At 30.2% G+C, this 18,734-nt stretch overlaps 3 protein-coding genes and 1 long non-coding RNA gene across 4 annotated transcripts; 1 reads left to right on the top strand and 3 right to left on the bottom strand.

Moving 5' to 3' along the window:
* Positions 1-2,704: 2,704 nt before the first annotated feature.
* LOC108481978 (SH3 domain-containing protein 2-like) lies at positions 2,705-6,387 on the top strand. The gene is made up of 10 exons (XM_017785079.2): positions 2,705-2,957; positions 3,879-4,001; positions 4,080-4,149; positions 4,229-4,380; positions 4,576-4,677; positions 4,966-5,166; positions 5,249-5,311; positions 5,412-5,561; positions 5,646-5,720; positions 6,060-6,387. Exons 1-10 carry the CDS (start codon positions 2,898-2,900, stop codon positions 6,174-6,176), a joined length of 1,113 nt encoding a protein of 370 aa, XP_017640568.1. The 5' UTR covers positions 2,705-2,897; the 3' UTR covers positions 6,177-6,387.
* Positions 6,388-7,256: 869 nt separating this feature from the next.
* On the bottom strand, positions 7,257-11,783 carry LOC108480508 (squalene synthase 2-like). The gene is made up of 13 exons (XM_017783530.2): positions 11,187-11,783; positions 11,050-11,092; positions 9,959-10,048; positions 9,414-9,489; positions 9,248-9,317; positions 8,772-8,915; positions 8,560-8,664; positions 8,345-8,491; positions 8,105-8,180; positions 7,915-8,003; positions 7,726-7,817; positions 7,587-7,632; positions 7,257-7,499 (listed from the first exon to the last, which is right to left on the bottom strand). Exons 1-13 carry the CDS (start codon positions 11,379-11,381, stop codon positions 7,431-7,433), a joined length of 1,242 nt encoding a protein of 413 aa, XP_017639019.1. The 5' UTR covers positions 11,382-11,783; the 3' UTR covers positions 7,257-7,430.
* A 4,782-nt stretch (positions 11,784-16,565) lies between these two features.
* Positions 16,566-17,217, bottom strand: LOC128290117 (uncharacterized). The gene is made up of 2 exons (XR_008279761.1): positions 17,108-17,217; positions 16,566-17,030 (listed from the first exon to the last, which is right to left on the bottom strand). It is a non-coding gene; the product is annotated as an uncharacterized LOC128290117 (long non-coding RNA).
* Positions 17,218-18,734, bottom strand: LOC108481321 (uncharacterized). The gene is made up of 3 exons (XM_053019602.1): positions 18,190-18,734; positions 17,421-17,549; positions 17,218-17,329 (listed from the first exon to the last, which is right to left on the bottom strand). The coding sequence occupies exons 1-3, from the start codon at positions 18,732-18,734 to the stop codon at positions 17,218-17,220; spliced, it is 786 nt and encodes a 261-aa protein (XP_052875562.1).

Here is an 18,734-nt window from a genome sequence, read left to right as displayed (position 1 = left end):
TCAAGCTGTCCATCTGTGTCATAGTCACTAAATTATTTATATCTGAAGCTATAGGACTCCAAATTAAGATCCGCTAATTTTCCCTGAAACTAGACTCATATATCTTCTTACCATAAAATTTTCAGAATTTTTGGTTTAGTAAATAAGTACAGTTTATTCTTTAAATTTACCCCTATTATGCTGTTTGACAGTTGTGACCCTTCTTCACTAAAAATTAATTATCTCCTTGTACAGAATTCGAATGATGTTCATATTTGTTTCTATTGAAAATAGACTCATTCAGGATTCTAAACATATAAATTTAAGCCCCTAATTATTTTTATCCAATTTTTTTATGATTTTACAAATTCAGAACAGGAGAACCCGAAATCATTCTGACCTTGTCCCACAAAATTCATCACATCTCATGATTTAGAATTCCATTGCTTACATAATTTCTTCTATAAGAAACTAGACTTAATAATATTTAATTTCATATTTTATTCATCCTATAATTAGATTTCTACAATTTTTGATGATTTTTCAAAGGTAGACTACTGCTGCTGTCCAAAACTGTTTTAGTACAAGATATTAATTACCATGTTATAACATCCTTATTTTCTTTTTCTACACCATTTCTCATCACTTTCTCTTATTTTTTCTTCACTAACATATCAAGAACATAGAACCTTATGTAAGAAAACTCTACTATAACATTATTTCCATACTTTATCAATAATAACAAACTTAAAAACATATTAAAATCTTGATGTACTTATCTTTTCTTATTGACTTCAATCTTTAACTTGATTTTTCTCTCTCCTCCAGCTTCGATTTCTTGAATCCAACTTGATATTCTTGCTCCCCATCATCTCCTTGCTATCTTTCTCTCTTGATGGCTATAGAAATTCTTTCAATTTTTAGGTGAAAATAATGAATTTTTGGTGGAAGGAATAAATTGTAAAGAAAGCAAAATTCTTTTCTTCTTCTTATCTTACGTTAGTTTGCATGGGCAAGGAAATGTGTTGATAATTCTTCATCTTTCCTTCCTTTTATACTAAATAAATAATAATATAATAATAAACATTTTATAAAATATTAATAAAATAATATTTATCTAATTAATTAATTTAAAATATCATCAACATAATCATTACACTCTAGAATTCTCTCTCTTACTAATTGACCATTTTGCCCTTCATGATCTTTTAGAATTCCATCCTTGAGTCATCACTTAATTTGGTAAAATTGCGATTTAGTCCCTCATAATTTTTTTACCTATTCAATTTGGTCCTAATTCATCAATTTTTCTTGGTTTTTAGATCATTCCACCCTTAAAATATTTGCACCATTAGTCCTTCAACTTTTTCATATTTACACTTCAACCCCTTAAATTTTGAGTATTTACTCTTGTGCAACAAGACTTTTCTCATCTTTGCAATTTAGTCCTTTCTTGAATTAATATATCATAATATACTTCTCAATATTGACATCACTCAAAAATTCCCTTTTTGTCACTTTATTTCCTTGTTTTACTAAATCACGGATAATATTTTACTGTAAAAATTTTCAGGGTATTACACCCCATGACATTGTTTAGCCAATTTTAGTCTCAAAAAGATCAAAACTTAATGAAAAACATTTATTAATTGTAGAAGTTAAAACTCAACAAAAAACGTAGAAAAGATATTTAAATTGCTTGAGAATAAGCTCCTCAAGTGTACTGAAAAGTCTAATTTGACGTATCAAATTACAGAAGTTCAACTAACAATTAGCCAACAAGCACAACCATGCAAGCCATTGTATTGTCGACTATGTGACACTATGGAACAAATGGTGACCCACTATATAAATTTGAGTGCACAAGGGTCCAAGGATCTTCTTCCTTTCCTCTTTATTATTAACCTTATTAGCTCTTCTTCTCCTCAGAACCATCTCCTCCCCTCTCCACCTAAGCTAGGTGAATCGACACTCCCTTCATTATCCTCTCCTCTTTATTGACAGCTTGTATCAACAAATTTATTTATTAAAATATCGGTAAAAGTACCACGAATACCTTTATACTCGAAGTCAAATAACATTTTACCCATTTTACTCGAAAAATGGGCAAATTAGTCTTTATGTGTTAGATCAAATAGCAAATTAGTACTTTCTATTAAAAATTTCAATCTATTTTTATTGTTAAAAAACTAACATAGTTGATAGAATGACCAAACAATTTCACGTGGCATGCTATATGTATCTCATGTTGATGCATAGGGACTAATTTTTAATATTATTAATAGTACCTCATAGCATACAAATACTAAATTTAATAAATATTAATTAATGAAGTGTCAAATAATAATTTCTTTTGGTTTAACTTACGTATTAATTAATGATGTTTGAAATTGGATTGGATTGGACCGACCGATCGAACCGATTGAATAGAAAATCGATCAAGACACCAAATTAAAAATGACATCAAATATCTTTTAGATATTTTTAAATTTTAATAAATTTTAATCAAACTAATCCCACCTCCGATCCAATTAAAACATTAGTATTCAGATTAACTTAATACAAAATCTTTAGAAAACTTGACGTCACAAGTCAAATAATATTTTCTTAAGCTTATTTTAAGTAAAACTATATTACTTAAAAATCAATTGAAAATTTTCATAAAAGAATTATATTAAATTTTAAATACAATAATAAAGCAAGGTAAAATATTAAAAGGAAATATACAAACTAATAAATAAAAGAACAAATTAAATATATTCCAAAAAAAGCTGCTTGAAGAAGCCCAATAAGAAAAATTCTCCAAAAACACACACCGTTCGAGTTCGACGATTTGAAAATTCTCTCTCTGTATATCGCTTTCTTCGTTTTTTCAGCTGTTTGAATCCATCGTAGAAACCTCCAATTTTTTCGTTTTAATGGAGGCAATCAGAAAACAAGCCTCCCGGTTCAGGGAACAGGTCGCCCGCCAACAACAGGTTCCCTCTCTCTTTCTTTATTTCCTTTAGATCCGATTCAAAACTTCGTTTCTCAGCTTCATCCATGATCTCGCTGTCTCTAAATTGTCGCTCAGTTTGTTTATTTGTTTTGTATTATTCGATTTGCTTTGCCTGTTTAATTTCGTGATTTCGAGCATGCTCTCCTTTCGATTTTTTTTAAACTAAACTTTGGATCTATTTCCATGCGCCTTCGCGCGTTTATGATTAGTGAATCGTTTCGATAGAATTTGGAAATAATTAACTGTTATACAAATATGAAATGAAATTTTATCATCTGAATTTAAAATTTAAAGTTGGAGAATGGAATTGAAAATCCGTTGTATGTTGAATAGATATTAGAAACCTTTCAGTATGTTCTATTTGTTTATTATAAGCAGCTTAACATGTCAATTCAAATGCTTGATTGTGTAATTTTTCTCTTTCGAACTCCTTCCATAAGTTTCGCTAACAATGGCTCTGTAATGTGTCTCTAAATTTTCACTCAATTTGTTTATTTGTTTTGTATTACTCGATTTGCTTTGCCTGTTTAATCTTCGTGATTTCGTTATGCTCTCCTTTCGAATTTTTTTAAACTAAACTTTGAATCTATTTCTATGTGGCTTCGCACTTTTATGATTAGTGAATCGGTTCAATAGAATTTGGAAATAATTAACTGTTATGTGAATATGAAATGAAAATTTATCATCTGAATTTAAAATTTAAATTTGGGGAATGGAATTGAAAATCCGTTGTATGTTGAATACATATTAGAAACCTTCCAATATATTCTATTTGTTTATTGTTATTCTAAGCAGCTTAACATGTTAATTCAAATGCTTAAGACTGTGCAATCTCTCTTTTGAACTCCTTCGATAAGTTTCACTAACAATGACTGATTATTTTCATTGAATCTTACTTCAGGCTGTTCTCAAACAGTTCGGTGCCGGGGGATATGGAGGTTCGGACAATTTAATTACCGATGAAGCAGAACTTCAACAACATCAGAAACTTGAGAAGCTCTATATCTCAACGCGTACAGCCAAGGTTGTTTAGTTGTTCTCTAGTGTCAACTTTTGCCTCGTTTGATTTCTTTATTTATATTAGTTGATTTTGCTTTTACAGCATTTTCAAAGGGATATTGTTCGCGGCGTGGAAGGATATATCATCACCGGGTCCAAACAAGTTGAAATAGGTGTGTTGGTGAAGCATTTGTTAACATAGAAATCCACTTTGAATGACGTTGTTTTGTTTGTATACATTTTTTTCTGAAGGAACCAAATTATCCGAGGATAGCAAGAAATATGGTTCGGAAAATACTTGTACTAGTGGCAATACGTTATCAAAAGCTGCATTAAGTTTCGGACGTGCTCGTGCTCACATGGAGAAGGAGCGTGGGAATCTGTTGAAAGCTCTTGGCACACAGGTTCCCTTACAATTTTAAAATTTTAGGTTTCTATGTTAATGAGTCTGTGGAAGTAGGCTTGTGTTTAATATGCAGTTTGATAACCTGTACATGGATTATTCTCTTGGAATTTGTAGATTTTTTTTTAACCTTCTCCCTGATTACTGTCAACAATATAATCATCTGAGTCATATTTTGAACGGTTTGATTTGTTAGGTTGCTGAGCCACTAAGAGCAATGGTTATGGGATCCCCTTTGGAGGATGCGAGACATCTTGCTCAGCGTTATGACAGAATGCGACAAGAAGCCGAATCTCAGGTTTTATATCTTACTGATGTGTTGGATATGTGCTTGTATTAACTTCCTATGGATATATAGTCATTCATGCATATGTAGTTCTGAACACAATTAGGTTCTAAGTGTGAAAGACATGAAGCAAGCTAATTGGTTGTGAAGATGGGGCATTTTTATGGAGAGATGGCGAGAGTTATAGTCCTTCTGTTATCTCTAGACAGAAGATGGCGAGAGTTATATTCTTTCTGTTGATATGCCCTTTGTGATTTATGATCATTGCTATAAATATTTACCCCTTGTGAACCTAGACAGACAATTGAAGTCTCCAAACGCCAAGCAAGAATGAGGGAAATGCCCGGAAATCACGATCTTGTCATGAAATTGGAATCAGCAGAGACAAAACTGCACGATCTGAAGTCAAACATGTCAATATTGGGAAAGGAAGCCGCTTCAGCGATGGCTGCTGTTGAAGGTCAACAACAGAGGTTAACACTTCAGAGACTTATTGCTATGGTAATCCGAATTTCCTTATGTTAAATCCGCCACGTAGGCATTCATAAGCTGCAGGTAACTTGATTTTATCTTTGCATCGAAGGTTGAAGCTGAACGTACATATCACCAACGAGTCCTTCAAATACTTGATCAGCTTGAAAGTGAGGTATGCAGTTTGTGCCACCGAGTCATTTGTCTTGACATTCTTTCACTGCAGCTAAACTACTATATTACAATTGACACAATTCCCTCCACCTTCCCAATAGATGATATCAGAGCGGCAACGACTTGAAGCACCACCTGCACCTAGCGTGGCAGACATGCCTTCACCTCCACCGTTTGAGGAAGTTAACGGAGTTTATACTTCTCAAACGCATAATGAGTCTGTTGACTGCATGGGATACTTTTTAGGCGAGGTTTGTATATAATAGCATTGACACATTTGAATTACCAAATTACTATAATCTGTAAGATAGCCAAGTAATTGATGTATTATGCAGGTTATGTATCCATATAACGGCGAATCCGACACGGAATTGAATCTGTCAATTGGAGACTACATAGTTGTGCGAAAGGTTTAACCATATTCATATATGACTTTGAAGCATTTATTTTTGTTTCCTCGACTCAGTTGCTAGGGCATAGAATTCATTTGGTTCAGTTTTAAAATACCAAGATAACTAGCAAAAACGAATACAAAACGAACCAAAACGAATTGGCTCGGTCGATTATTTCGGTTTTTCATGTATATTGGGTTTGGTTGGTTGGTTAATATTGAAATTCTAACCAAATTATATAACTGAATAAAACCGAAACCGAATGAACCAAGTTTGACCGGTTTCAGTCATTTTTTTACATTTTACTCACCCGTACTTGGAATTAATAAGTATTCATTTTCAATATACTCTTGGCAGGTGACAAATAATGGGTGGGCAGAAGGAGAATGCAAGGGCAAAGCAGGTTGGTTTCCTTTTGCTTACATAGAAAAAAGGGAACGTGTTCTTGCCAGTAAAGTAGCAGAAGTTTTCTAAGACTTATATTCTGTTTTGTTTGGCATCTAAGAATATATATATATACATATATAATTTTGTTATGTGTGCTTTTTCCTTTTGTGCTATAATATGTGGTATCCATCGTTGCGTTAATATATTTGTATGTGATATATAGAATAAATGCCAATTTTGTCACCGATTTGTGAATACCTTTTATATACTATTTATTCAATTTATTTTATTTTAGTGACATGAGTTTATGTATCATTTTGTGCATGTGCCTTTAATTGTATTTAAAACTTCATATTTTATAGACTTAACAATGCTAATATAAATTTGGTATTTGTCATGAACATTATATTGTAATATTTTTTTAAAAATATTACGTATAAAATTAAATATAAATGATTTGTGCAGAATGTATATATAAATATGAGTTAAATTAGATCAAAAAGTAATTATTTTCTTGTAAATGAACAATTTTTATTGATTATTAGCTGGTTATTATAGCAATTAGAAAGTTTTGGATTTTTATTATACAATATTCTTTAATTTATTTAATTATGGATAGAAATTGTGGATTTAAACGGGTTTAAACATTTAATATCATCTAATTTAATTAATGAGATCTAAAATTTCCGGATAGAAGTTATTGATTCAACTTGCTTAAGCCTTCAAAAATTAGTAACCTATTATTTGTTTCTTGTCTTCAGCCAAAAGAGTTTTTCGGTATGAGCTACTTAAATCAATTTTTAAATATATTTTATTTTTGAATTTTAAATAATTTATTTAATTAAATTGAACTAGTCTCAAAAATTGTAATTTAGTTTTAGTCTCTAAAAATTTTCCTCGTCACGTAAAAAAATAATATCAATTTTTTATTTGATAATTTTCGCTTAAAATCTCAAATGATTGAGATCTTTAATAAATAAAAAAAACTTTTTTACCATTGACACCGCTCTTTCCACCTTCCATGTTTCTTCATTTATAGATTTCCACATACGTGTATATAATGGATAAAGTATGGTCCTGATAAAACGTAAAGTAGAACAAATTAGTGAATGAAATCAACGTCTGATAAAAACTAAATTATCCCTATTGTCAGCCTGACCCGTCATGTTTCTTTGAAGTACCTACGTTCGATACTTGCATCTGGCACATTAATATGAGAATAAAACATCCAAATATTCTTTAATTACACGAAAATATTCAAAAAGAATCTGATCAAATCAAACTGACACTTCAACCCAAGCAACATAATTCTATCGTATCATTATTTAGAAATCGAACTTACTAGTTATTAGGCCAGTTTGGGTTCAGGTTAACCAAAAAGATGGCCAATATAATGAAAAGCAAAACAACCTGCATTGGGTTTAAAATATACTAAGAATTAGTCGATGATTTCAAATTATAATATAAACACGATTGAAAAATGTCAAAATAACTCACCACAAACGAAGTGTAATCAGACTGATTCTCGATTATGTATGATTTCCTGATCAAAGACAAAAAAAGAAGTTGATATATACATGAGGAAACGGAAACTAAAACCGAAAAAAAATTTATGAAATCAGGAACATCTGCAAACCTTTTGTTTAGCACACCCGAGTCTCGGCAAGTCTTCAGGATTGAATCGAGTCGGCTCATGGTTTTTTGTGCATTAGGATCGTTTTTGTCGACCTACAACGGCCAAATGCATGCATATGATGACAATGATATGGAATTTGGAAAGGAATATGACACATCTGATTGACACTTTTCAGGGTTGGATACTTACCTTGGCTTTCAAAATGCAAGAAAAATCATAGAAAGCACCATAGACATCAGCCATTGATTTTGTTCGATCAATGACTTTCGCAGTTAAACCTGGAAATGAGGCATCATCGACCCGAAATACTGGACTAAAACTTAAAGTGTAAAGTTGATCGATCAAAGATCGAAGAAAACAATTCTAAAGGCTATCTTACCGCGCCTCATTTTCACAACACCTCGGAAGACTTTGATGTTGTTGTAGCACAAGGCTAGTGTTCCGATAGCCATGATCTAAGTATAAGCAAGACATAGAGAAAATTGGACATGAGTTTGAATAGGACATTAATATTCGAAAACTTGATTTAACGCATTTCAAGCAAAAGCTTAAAGACTGAAACGCAACTGAATGATATGCATGAATGAAGATAACAGATGGAATACGAATTCTCTCCAACCTGAGGGATAGCACAAAATCGGAATATTGCAGGGTCACGTAAAGCAGACATGTATTTCAGGCAATCATCAACATGTAGTAAAGCGTTAGTGACCATGTCGTTCAAGCACTGCACTGCCTTGACCGAGTTTTCCTCGTCTTTCAAGTCCTGCAGGTGAAAATATAAGTCATACACATAGGGAAGTTACTCGAATGAAATTTGGTTACAACACATACCTCAAGTTTCTTGATGTATTTACTCCAAATCTGGCGTGGCCAGAACATGCGTGACTGCGGTATTTCATTGATATCCTCTAGATAATCTCGGATAATATTTGTTTTCTGTAGTTCAGTTGGATCCAAAATACATAGTTTTAGAATCGAGTCTTCAAACATTAAAATCGAAGCATGAAACACGTTGGTTCATTTGTATATCACAGAGCAAATACCTGAAGAAACAACCCCATTGAATTGGAGAGCGATTCCGGAGCCAAATCTTCTGATCCATAGGCATGGAATAGCTTGGACAAACCTAATCCAACAAGTCCGGCTACATAGTGACAATATTCATCATAGTCATCAACTGTTTCGACCTGCGAAATAAAAAGAAAAGTACGGGAGAATACAAATACATTCATAAGTTTTATCACGTATCGAGCAAACTTAGTGGCTAAGTTGGATAAATCAGTTCTTTTATATGGTATGAGACAATCTAGCAGAGATCAACCAGTAATAATACGGAATATGAATAGTCAGCGCCAAGTAAATCATGATTAGAATATGAAAATATCCACATCAGTAAAACTTATTCTGGTTTTTAGATAGTTTTTGTCTAAGGGAAAACAGCAAAATTTGTCAACCAAAATATAACTGAGTCTTTCGTTCCAACCCCTCAACGGGATGACAAGGATAATACGTAACAAACCTCCTTGCAAATATATTTTGCCATCCCTGCTCCCATTCTTAGTGTAATGTCCTCAATTGCCTCCTGATAACTGCAATAAACAATCGAGAACTACCGATTATTTATCAAAAATTGACAACCAATAAAAACTTGATACATGAATTTAAGATAACAAATGTTAACTAACCCTTTTTCGAGTTCCAGAAAAGCAGCAGACACGTGATGAAACTGATCCATGAGAACTTTGTATTCCTTTGTACCACCTGAAATGTGAGAAAGTTATGCAACTTAAAAACGAAGAATCTATTTCAGCACAGAAAGTTTATGTTACTCCGACTCTTCATTTTTTTCTAAAACACCTGTGTTTAATACCTTGTATCCAACCGATATCTGAAGACAGGTACAGTGTGTGATCCTATAAGGACTCTCCTAATACATGGAAATCTTAAAAAGAAGTTGAATATACCTATGTCAGGCACATACTTGCATCCGCTGCTACTCACAACTAAGTCTGAGTAACATAAGGTAACATGAGCCACTTAACATATTGCCAATGCTAAAGTGCTCGTTACAACATATTTGGACACGAAAATTTCAAAAAAGTTATAACGGGTATGTCGAACAAATACATACCCGAGGCCAAATAACATAGTAAATTGCTATTTTTCAGCTATTTCCAGAAAGATTAAAGACACTCTGTATATTAAGGAGGCAAATTTTCAACAAGCTCACAAGAAAAGTGCCAGTCGCGATCATATATGTGATGATAAAAATCTATAAGAATTGGAACTTTGACATCTGCTGCAACACTAGTATCATCCTCTGCAACAGAAAAAACGAACCATACCAATCAATGCCATGAATATATCAATGAACAGTTCATAAATAGTTCGGTTTCTATTTGTTTATTTTCGTTTATCAAGCTAAAAAAATTAACACGAATAAGTTTAAAAATAAAAAATATATATGAACAAAGATTCCTTTGTTCAAGCTCGGTTCTATATGTTTATGTTTGTTTATCAAGCCAAATAAATGAATATGAATATATCGATTAACGGTTCATAAATAGTCTGGTTTCTATTTGTTTTATGTTTGTTTATCAAGCTAAATAAATGAACATGAACAAGATTTTGAGGCTAATTTCTTAACTGAACCGAACACGAACCTAACAAGAACAAGTTTAAAAATAAACTAATATGAACAAAGATTCCTTTGTCCAACCTCGGTTCATTCACAGCCGTGAATATATTGATAAACAGTTCATAAATCATTCTGGTCCTGTTCATTTATGTTCGTTTATCAACTAAATAAATGAATATGAACAATATTTTGAAGCTCCATTTATTAAACTGAACCGAACACGAACAAGTTTAAAAATAAACGAACATGACCAGTGATTCCTTAGTTCAAGCTCGGTTCATTTACAGCCATGAATATATCCATGAATAGTTCATAAATCGTCCTGTTTCAGTTTGTTTAGCTTGTTTATCAAGCTAAATAAATGAACATGAACAATATTTTGAGGCTCATTTATTAAACTGAATCGAACATATGCAGTGATTTCGTCGGTTGAGCTCGGTTCATTTACAACCATGTTATTAGTTAAATAGCTTGCAAAAGAAATTGAAGTGGATCAAGATTCACAAGTAAAATCTTACAATAATTAGTGTGTAGAATTATCATGTAATGAAGCCAATACGTGAAAATGATTGATAATAATTTAGAAATTTCAGTAAGAAAAAAAGTATAAATGATGGAAAATAATATGAGATTGAAAAAAGGAAATTAAAATTTAAGAAAAGAAAGAAAAAAAAAGAACAAACCAACAGTATCAAGAGCTCGAAGAACCAAATAAAATATGCAAACCTGCAAAAAAATCAAAACAGCATAACTCAAGAAATAAATAAAAATTACAGAAAGCATCGAGAGAAAAAAAAAAAAAGAAGCTAGATTCGCTTACTGCATTCCTAAGCTCTGTATCGAGCTGCTGAATAACAAGAGCGAAACTACGAGAAACTTTGTGAAGCATAGAGAAACAAAAACCCCAGTGAGGCTCCGATGGGATCTGTTTCTCGGCATTTCTCGCCGCCATTTTCAATTTCAACAATGGATAAAAATCATCTGGATGTTTCATCAGTGCTCCCAAACTCCCCATTTTGTTTTTGAAATTTTTAAACGCTTCAAAATCAGATCCAAAACAACAAAAACAATATCGATTTTAAGGATCGAAGAAGGTTATTAGATTTTTATCTTAAGAAGATGATGACGCATTGGATTCTTGCATTTGATATTTTTTTTCTGGTATTACTACCATACAAAAAAAAATTTAAGAGCTGTATTGAATTTTTTTATTTAAGTGCAAATGTTTTGGTCGGTTTTCAAAATCGATTTTGGGGTTTAATTTTGAAGAAAAGAGTTCGGGAAAATGACATCTGAATTTGGATTTTTGGGATTGTTTTCCTCCTCCTTTTTTTTTTTTCCCCTTTTTTGAAAATTTGCCAAATTGTGTGTTTAACAAAAATTGTGGAATACAAACGGACTACTACTGTCACGGGGAAAAGGTTAGGAACATGGACCATCAAATTTATAATAATAATATTTTAATTACGAAATAAAATATAATAAGATATGAAGAATATATGTCGATATAAAATTCAATTTTTATATATTAGATTATGATATCTGCAGAAGAAATAAAATAAAAGGACATATTTTTTAATTTAAAATTAGTGATAAATATCAAATTTACACATTAATTTCGATTCAACGTGCAATTTAATGTATAAATTTTAATTTGATGTAATTATTCTCAATGAACTTAATTTATGATTTATATGTGTATATGAAATTTTAATTTTGATTTCATTGTACACATTTAAAAATACTTACATTTATTTTCATATCGATTAATATAATAGTTTTTATATGCAATATATCAACATAAAATGATGTTGATTCGATAATGTTTTAATGATCCGTGAAAATTAAATCAAATCAAATTTCATGAATGACATTGCATATTGAATCAAAGTTTATGTATAATATTGATATTTATAACTAAAATTGTAGTATTTTCTTTTCAAATATTGGATAAAAGTATCATGTAGGCTCAGTATATTAAGAGTTAGATTATATTTTACCCTTATACTTAAGAAAATAAGCAAATTAGTCTTTATACATAAAGTTAAATAATAAACTAATCATTTTAATTATAATTTTCATCCATTTCTACTATTAAAAAGTGACAACATTATACCAATAAAAATATATACAATTGACGGATAATATTAACATTGTAATTAATTATTATTAATGATTCAATTTTAAAATTTACAGTAATTAAATTGTTTTGATCATTTTAAAGTGACCGAATTATTTAATATCAAAATTAAAAATAATTTATGTATGAAATTTAAAAAAAACTTTTGAAAATTAATTAAAAAGTTATGCACGTTTGTTAAAAACGCTTCCGTCTCAAGTCACCATTCTTTAGGAAACAGACTTCAAATTGGAAAACAACAGCTCATATTTTGTTTTTCACAAGCCAATTCAAAACCCGTGTTTGTTTAATTATTTTATTTTTATTTCTATGCATTCCATGTACAATCGTGCATATAAATATTATATTATTTTTAATTATAAAGTAAATATAAAGCCCTAAAAGTAACATTACTAATATGACTTTAATTCAGATTACAACTGAAACAGTGAATATCTCTTATCATCATATTAACACACAAAGTTTTGTATTAAATATAACCACTGAATGTATTAAAAAATCGAAACCTACTATTACAATAATAATAAATATATGAGTTGACATGTATTTAATTATTATTTTTATATAAAATTAGTGTAAACATTATATAAGAAAAATTTGTATTAAATATTTATATTATATTTAAAATATTTTATTTATTTAATGTGACAAGTACTAGAGGTAAATTTAGAAAAAAAATTTATCAGGAAATAGAATTGAATTATAGATTTTAAGAGATTAAAATATATTTTTAATATGTATTAGTTTATGATTTCATATTTTTATAAAAATAAAAATTTATTTTAAAAGATTAAAATATAATTTAATAATTTTAACAAGAGATCAATTGCATTTTTCTATTTTTTGAAGTCATTTGCATTTACCCCGACAAATAATACCAACTCGAATGAAAAACAATTAATTTTTTTAAAATAACATTTTTTATAAAAAATAATAAAATTAAGAATAAAATTTATTTTTAACTTTCAATTTTATTATTTTATTCAAATTTTATATAATTTTTAATAAATACATATTTTATATTTTTTAATTCATATAATAATTTAAGATAGAATTAATCATGTACAATATTATTTTATTATATTGTACAATTAAATTTAAGGATCTTACTAATGCAATGCTTTCAAACTAAGTTTGTGCATTTTCTTAACATTTTAATAAAAAATATTTGAAATGGATTGAATCGAATTGGTCGATTAAATTAATTGAATCGAGAATTAGTCCACATATTGATTTGAAAATTGGTTTTAAACTAATTAAAAATCGATATAAATTAATTGAAACAATAAAATTTTGGTTAAATTAATAGTTAAATTAATTTTTTAGTTTTTAATCAAAATGATGGTCAGAACGATTCAATCACAAACATTTTTTTTAAATATTAGTTTTAATATGAAAATAAAGAAATAATTTGATAAAAATCGTTGTAGTTTCTTTTTGAAAATAAAAAAAAAAGTTGTTGGGATCATGTTAAAATTGCATATCAAATAGGTGTTTTATAATCTTTGACTTTCTCCACTAATTCCTCAAGGTTTCTCGCTCTAGTGGCTGATGGTTATTGGGATCAGGGGCTTGGCCCCGAAATTTTTTTAAAATTCTTTTACTTTTAAAAGTTTTTAAAAAATTTAAATAGATATTCGAATTTTGTTTTGAAAAATCCCATAGTGCTTTTTAGAAATTTTAATTATTTTAAGGTGAGTTTGGATGAGCTATGCGTTTACCTACGATTTGTGTAAAAACAAAGGTGGCTGTGAGATTAGATACGGTAGTGTAGGACAAAAAGTAAGCTAAACGCACAGCATCACACCACACCGCCGCCCGAAACTCACCCTTAATGGAACTTTTTTAAACAATTTTTATAATTTGCCATTAGATCTTTTAATTAGGTATGTCAAAATTTAAAATTTTTAAAAAATTTAATAGACTTCAAAATTTAATATCAATATTTGACATTGTTTCTATCGCTTTAATGACAATTAATTCTTTAATTCAAGAAACACATATCTGCTGTAATAAATCTTTTAACTTAAAATAATTTGAATTTGTGTAAATCATAAAATTACGATAGACTGTATGATTATTTGTTAAAGATACTTTAGAAGATGTTCAAGTCTTAACTCGATTGACATTAATATTGTTGCCAGAGTATGAGGACATGAGTTCAAGTACTTTAAAGCACATTTACCCCCTTATTTGAGGGTGAGAAGAGGTTATAAATAGCTTAGGTATTGTATATAAAAAAATCCATTGTAAAAGAAGAAGAAGAAGATAAACTACACCTATGGTAACTGAACTATTTAAAAGTTTTCACTAAAGTAATTGGATTGCTAGAATCATTTATGTATGACCTTCTTTATTCCTATTGCATGCATTAATCCAAAACTCTCATTTTTATGAGTGAGAGAGATTGAGTTATATATTTTTATGAGTTAAAATACAATTTCACCATTATATTGACATATATCTTTTTAGTTTTTAGTACGACTAAATCAAAATTTTATTATTTTGAGGGGTCAAACTAAAATTTTACCATTTATTTACTTAAAAATTTTATAAAATTTTAAAGGACTAAAAGCACAATTTTTCATTTAAGAGAGGTCAAGACCCCTACCTACCTCCTCTCTTTGCCCTACTCATCAATTTTATTTCTTTTTAATAAAATAATTTTAAATATCACAAATCTGTGAATTAAAAATTTAAATAACTTTATTCTTTAATATTTTGCACTAATTATCAGATCGAATTAAAAATAAAATATATTATTTTACTTATCGATAAATAATTCATTATATCGGTCGTCGAATACTTGTTTAGAGTTCATTAGCTAAACTTGAAAAAAATAATCCAATAACTTATTTTTAAAAATTAAATAACTTAAATATTTAGGGATGATTTTTATAACTCAACTAAAATTTATTTAGATTGTGATTGCCGCCATTTATGATACTGCAAGGAGTAAAATGTCCAAGAAATCAAGAATGAATGTAGGTGCTCGGTTAAGTGGAATCGTTTCTAACATCGGGTTTGAGAGGCTGCGTGTTCGACTCTCGCAACATCCTTTCTCTTCAGTGCTTTTAGCCCTTTTTAGGGTTTGGTTAGCCTCCTCAGGGCTTAGGCTATAGCCTTTCCCATCTTCATTAAATGCCTGCTATTTTTAGTGTTATTTTTTGATCGTATCAAATGATTAAATCTGATAAAGCTCTATTTTATTTCATCATTTCTTCAAGTAGCTCAACACTATCAAATCGCCAAAATCTTCTACAGTCTTGTACACACCCTCACCTTCCCTTTCACACTATCCTTCTAATATCAGGAAGGTTCTAAGCCTTTCTCAAACCTGTTTTCTTTTTTTTAATAAAGAGATAGTGGCTAAATTTTAATTTTAATTCCTCTACTTTTTGAGATTATTTATAAAAAAGTAAATTTTTAGTATTAAATTTTATATTTGTTTCAATTTTAAAATTAAATATTTAAATATTAATTTTTATATAATTTAATATCTCAATTCTTAAAATCTCATTAATTAAATTAAACACTTTATTCATTTTAAAATATTGAAATGATTTTTTTAAAATTTATTAACACAATTAAAATTCTCTATTAATTTTAAATTAACGATAATATTATTTTTGTTATATAAATAATATAGCTATTTTATTAAATTTTAAAATAAGATCAATAAAGTTTAAAAATTATAAAAAATAAAAATTTCATGAAAAAATAGGAATATGAGTGTATTTTAACCCTATATTTAACCCAAAAATAACTAATCTAGTGAGCACATATACATGGAAATATATTCCATGTTTGAACATGAAAAGCCTTCCTCTTTTTACTCTCAAAAGTTGGTATATTTTCCATATTTGGTCGTAAATTGTTACCATACAAGCTCTCCTTTTTGGTTATAAAAAGATAGTTTCATTTCATTAGGCTTTTTCATGGACACAGTGAAACAACCAGCGGCTTAAAGCAAAAAAGAAAATCCAAAAATGGGACAAACAAGTGAAACTCAGTTTAAACAATCAGAATATACAGAAGATAATAATAGAACTCTGTCACTGAGAAGTACCGAAAGCTGCAATTTCCCATAAAATCTAATCTAATGACATTGCAGAGAGACACAACAACAAAGAGCCGACCAGTGAGACCCCATACCAGGGTGGACCCCACCACCTGTTCTTTCTTTTTTCATTATACCATATCAAGAACCAGGTGACAAAGTCCACCCCTTCGTTCCCATCGTCAAACCAAAAACATAACCAGAAACTGAACGAACAAAAGAGTTTAAATGAAAAAAAATAAAAAACCAACACTGTGTAGTTCTGTTTGTCCCCAACATCACCATGTCATGTCATGAGCTACTTAAGATTTGGAGTTAGTACACCAAGAGCCTATGCATCTTCCTACAACAGTTTCTTCAACAGGTTGCTTTGAACCATCACGTGCTGGGTTGAAGCACAAGGGTTGAAAATCTTCACATGGAAACCCCATTTTTTCGAAGTGCTTCACTAGCTCGTTAATGCCCTGTTGAATAATGTTTCATTCACCATAACAAGTGTGTGAAAATATTGAAATTATACATTGACTGTTTATATATATACCTGGAGTTTAGCACAATATATTTGACGAATCTTGTTTGACATGAAACACTCCCATTGCTTATCGTCACATGCATCATAAAACTTCCTGGCAGCTATTGGGGTGGTAAAGTTTACAAAAGCATAGCCTTTGTTTGACCTGGTGCTGCAACAATGGTGAACCAAGGTAAAGGGAAGAAATTGCAAGAAATGCATGTATCTATGTAGCCTCTTTTTGATTTAGTGCTGCAACAATGGTGAACTCAAAGGAAGTGATAAAATTGCAAGTATGTTTGTATGTATGTATGAAGGGATGTGAAATTTGGTAAAAACATACACAAAGTCTATAGGAAGATACAAGAAATCATAAGCTGACAATGAAGGTTCTTCATTATTTGCATTGGACTTTGCCTCTCGATTTGTAACCATGCAATGCTGGTCAAGAAATTCCTTCAACATCTCTCTTCTACAAAAGAACCACAAATGGTATATTGTCAATTTTAGTCCCTTGAAGTTTTTAAAATTATAATTCCCAAAGATGAAAAAAAAATCAGTTTAATACTTTTAAAATTCTAAAATAAATATATAAAAATAAAATTGTACTTTTGACCCCCTTTAAATTTTCATAATATACTTTTGGCCCCTCAAAAGGCAAATTATCAATTTAGTCCCTTGAAGTTTTTAATATTAAAATTTAATTTAATAGTAAAAATACACTTTGACTAATAGTAAAAATACACTTTGACCTCCATATAGATGAAAAATTTCAGTTTAATCCCCTTAAAATTCGAAAATAACAAGCATATACAAAGATAAAATCACACTTATTGACCCATTAAAGTTTTATAATTTATTTTTAGCACCAAAAGGGGAAATTATCATTTTAGTCCCTTTAAGTTTTTAAAATTATAAGTTAATTTAAATGGTAAAAATACACTTTAGCATTCTCAAAGATAAAAAAATTCAGTTTAACCCCTTAAAAATTCTAAAATAACAAGCATATAAAAGATAAAATTGTATTTTGACCCTATAAACTTGTGGTTTCGTCCCTGTGTATGTGTATTCAACAAAAAAAAAATTGCAAAAGACAAAAGCAACGATCATACGTGTATCTGACGGGAATGTTCTTGATCATGATCGTCGTCTCACTGCCACCAGATTGGAGTGGAATCAATGGTTGTTTCTCACCACCAGCCCAATATTGAACCTTCCTTGTACACTCAAACGAAGCTTGATCATCATCATCATCACCATTAAAACCAGGCTTAGCCCTCCATTCTTTCTTACGAGCTGCTCGAGCAGCAGCACCGCAGCCTCTTCTACCTTTCCAATGATACTTATTTCTACTGAAACCCTTCTTAACCTTGAACGGTTCAGCCACCAGCACAACATCTCTCTCCGGCGACGAGGAATGGGGTAGTACTGCATTTTGGTGGCGTGGTGGTGGTGGAGCAGTGAAAGCAAAGGGGTACTGAAGAGGTAGATAATAATAGAGGAGATTATAGGGTGCGTTTATGGTTTGTAAAATGGGAAAACTAGGACCTGGAACCAAAGTGTATCTTGTTGGGAAAAACTCTGGGGCTTCTGGGTTTAAGCTAAAGCATCCGATCTCCATTTTGTGGGGAAATTTTTGATCGGTTCTCACTGCCAT

Source organism: Gossypium arboreum, chromosome 1, assembly GCF_025698485.1.
Source record: "Gossypium arboreum isolate Shixiya-1 chromosome 1, ASM2569848v2, whole genome shotgun sequence".
Lineage (NCBI taxonomy): Eukaryota > Viridiplantae > Streptophyta > Magnoliopsida > Malvales > Malvaceae > Gossypium > Gossypium arboreum.
This window is presented reverse-complemented; position numbering and strand designations above follow the sequence as displayed.

Excerpts from the sequence above, each read along its gene's own strand:
- LOC108481978 (XM_017785079.2), top strand. The coding sequence starts at position 2,898 with ATGGAGGCAATCAGAAAACAAGCCTCCCGGTTCAGGGAACAGGTCGCC. Across the intron at positions 4,002-4,079 it reads TCTCAACGCGTACAGCCAAG|CATTTTCAAAGGGATATTGT; the intron begins GTTGTTTAGTTG and ends TTGCTTTTACAG. Across the intron at positions 5,167-5,248 it reads TTCAGAGACTTATTGCTATG|GTTGAAGCTGAACGTACATA; the intron begins GTAATCCGAATT and ends TTTGCATCGAAG.
- LOC108480508 (XM_017783530.2), bottom strand. The coding sequence starts at position 11,381 with ATGGGGAGTTTGGGAGCACTGATGAAACATCCAGATGATTTTTATCCA. Across the intron at positions 8,181-8,344 it reads GATTTTGTGCTATCCCTCAG|ATCATGGCTATCGGAACACT; the intron begins GTTGGAGAGAAT and ends GCTTATACTTAG. Across the intron at positions 7,500-7,586 it reads CTGATTACACTTCGTTTGTG|GTTGTTTTGCTTTTCATTAT; the intron begins GTGAGTTATTTT and ends AACCCAATGCAG.
- LOC108481321 (XM_053019602.1), bottom strand. The coding sequence starts at position 18,734 with ATGGCAGTGAGAACCGATCAAAAATTTCCCCACAAAATGGAGATCGGA. Across the intron at positions 17,550-18,189 it reads AACATTCCCGTCAGATACAC|AAGAGAGATGTTGAAGGAAT; the intron begins GTATGATCGTTG and ends GTTCTTTTGTAG. Across the intron at positions 17,330-17,420 it reads TATCTTCCTATAGACTTTGT|CACTAAATCAAAAAGAGGCT; the intron begins GTATGTTTTTAC and ends CCATTGTTGCAG.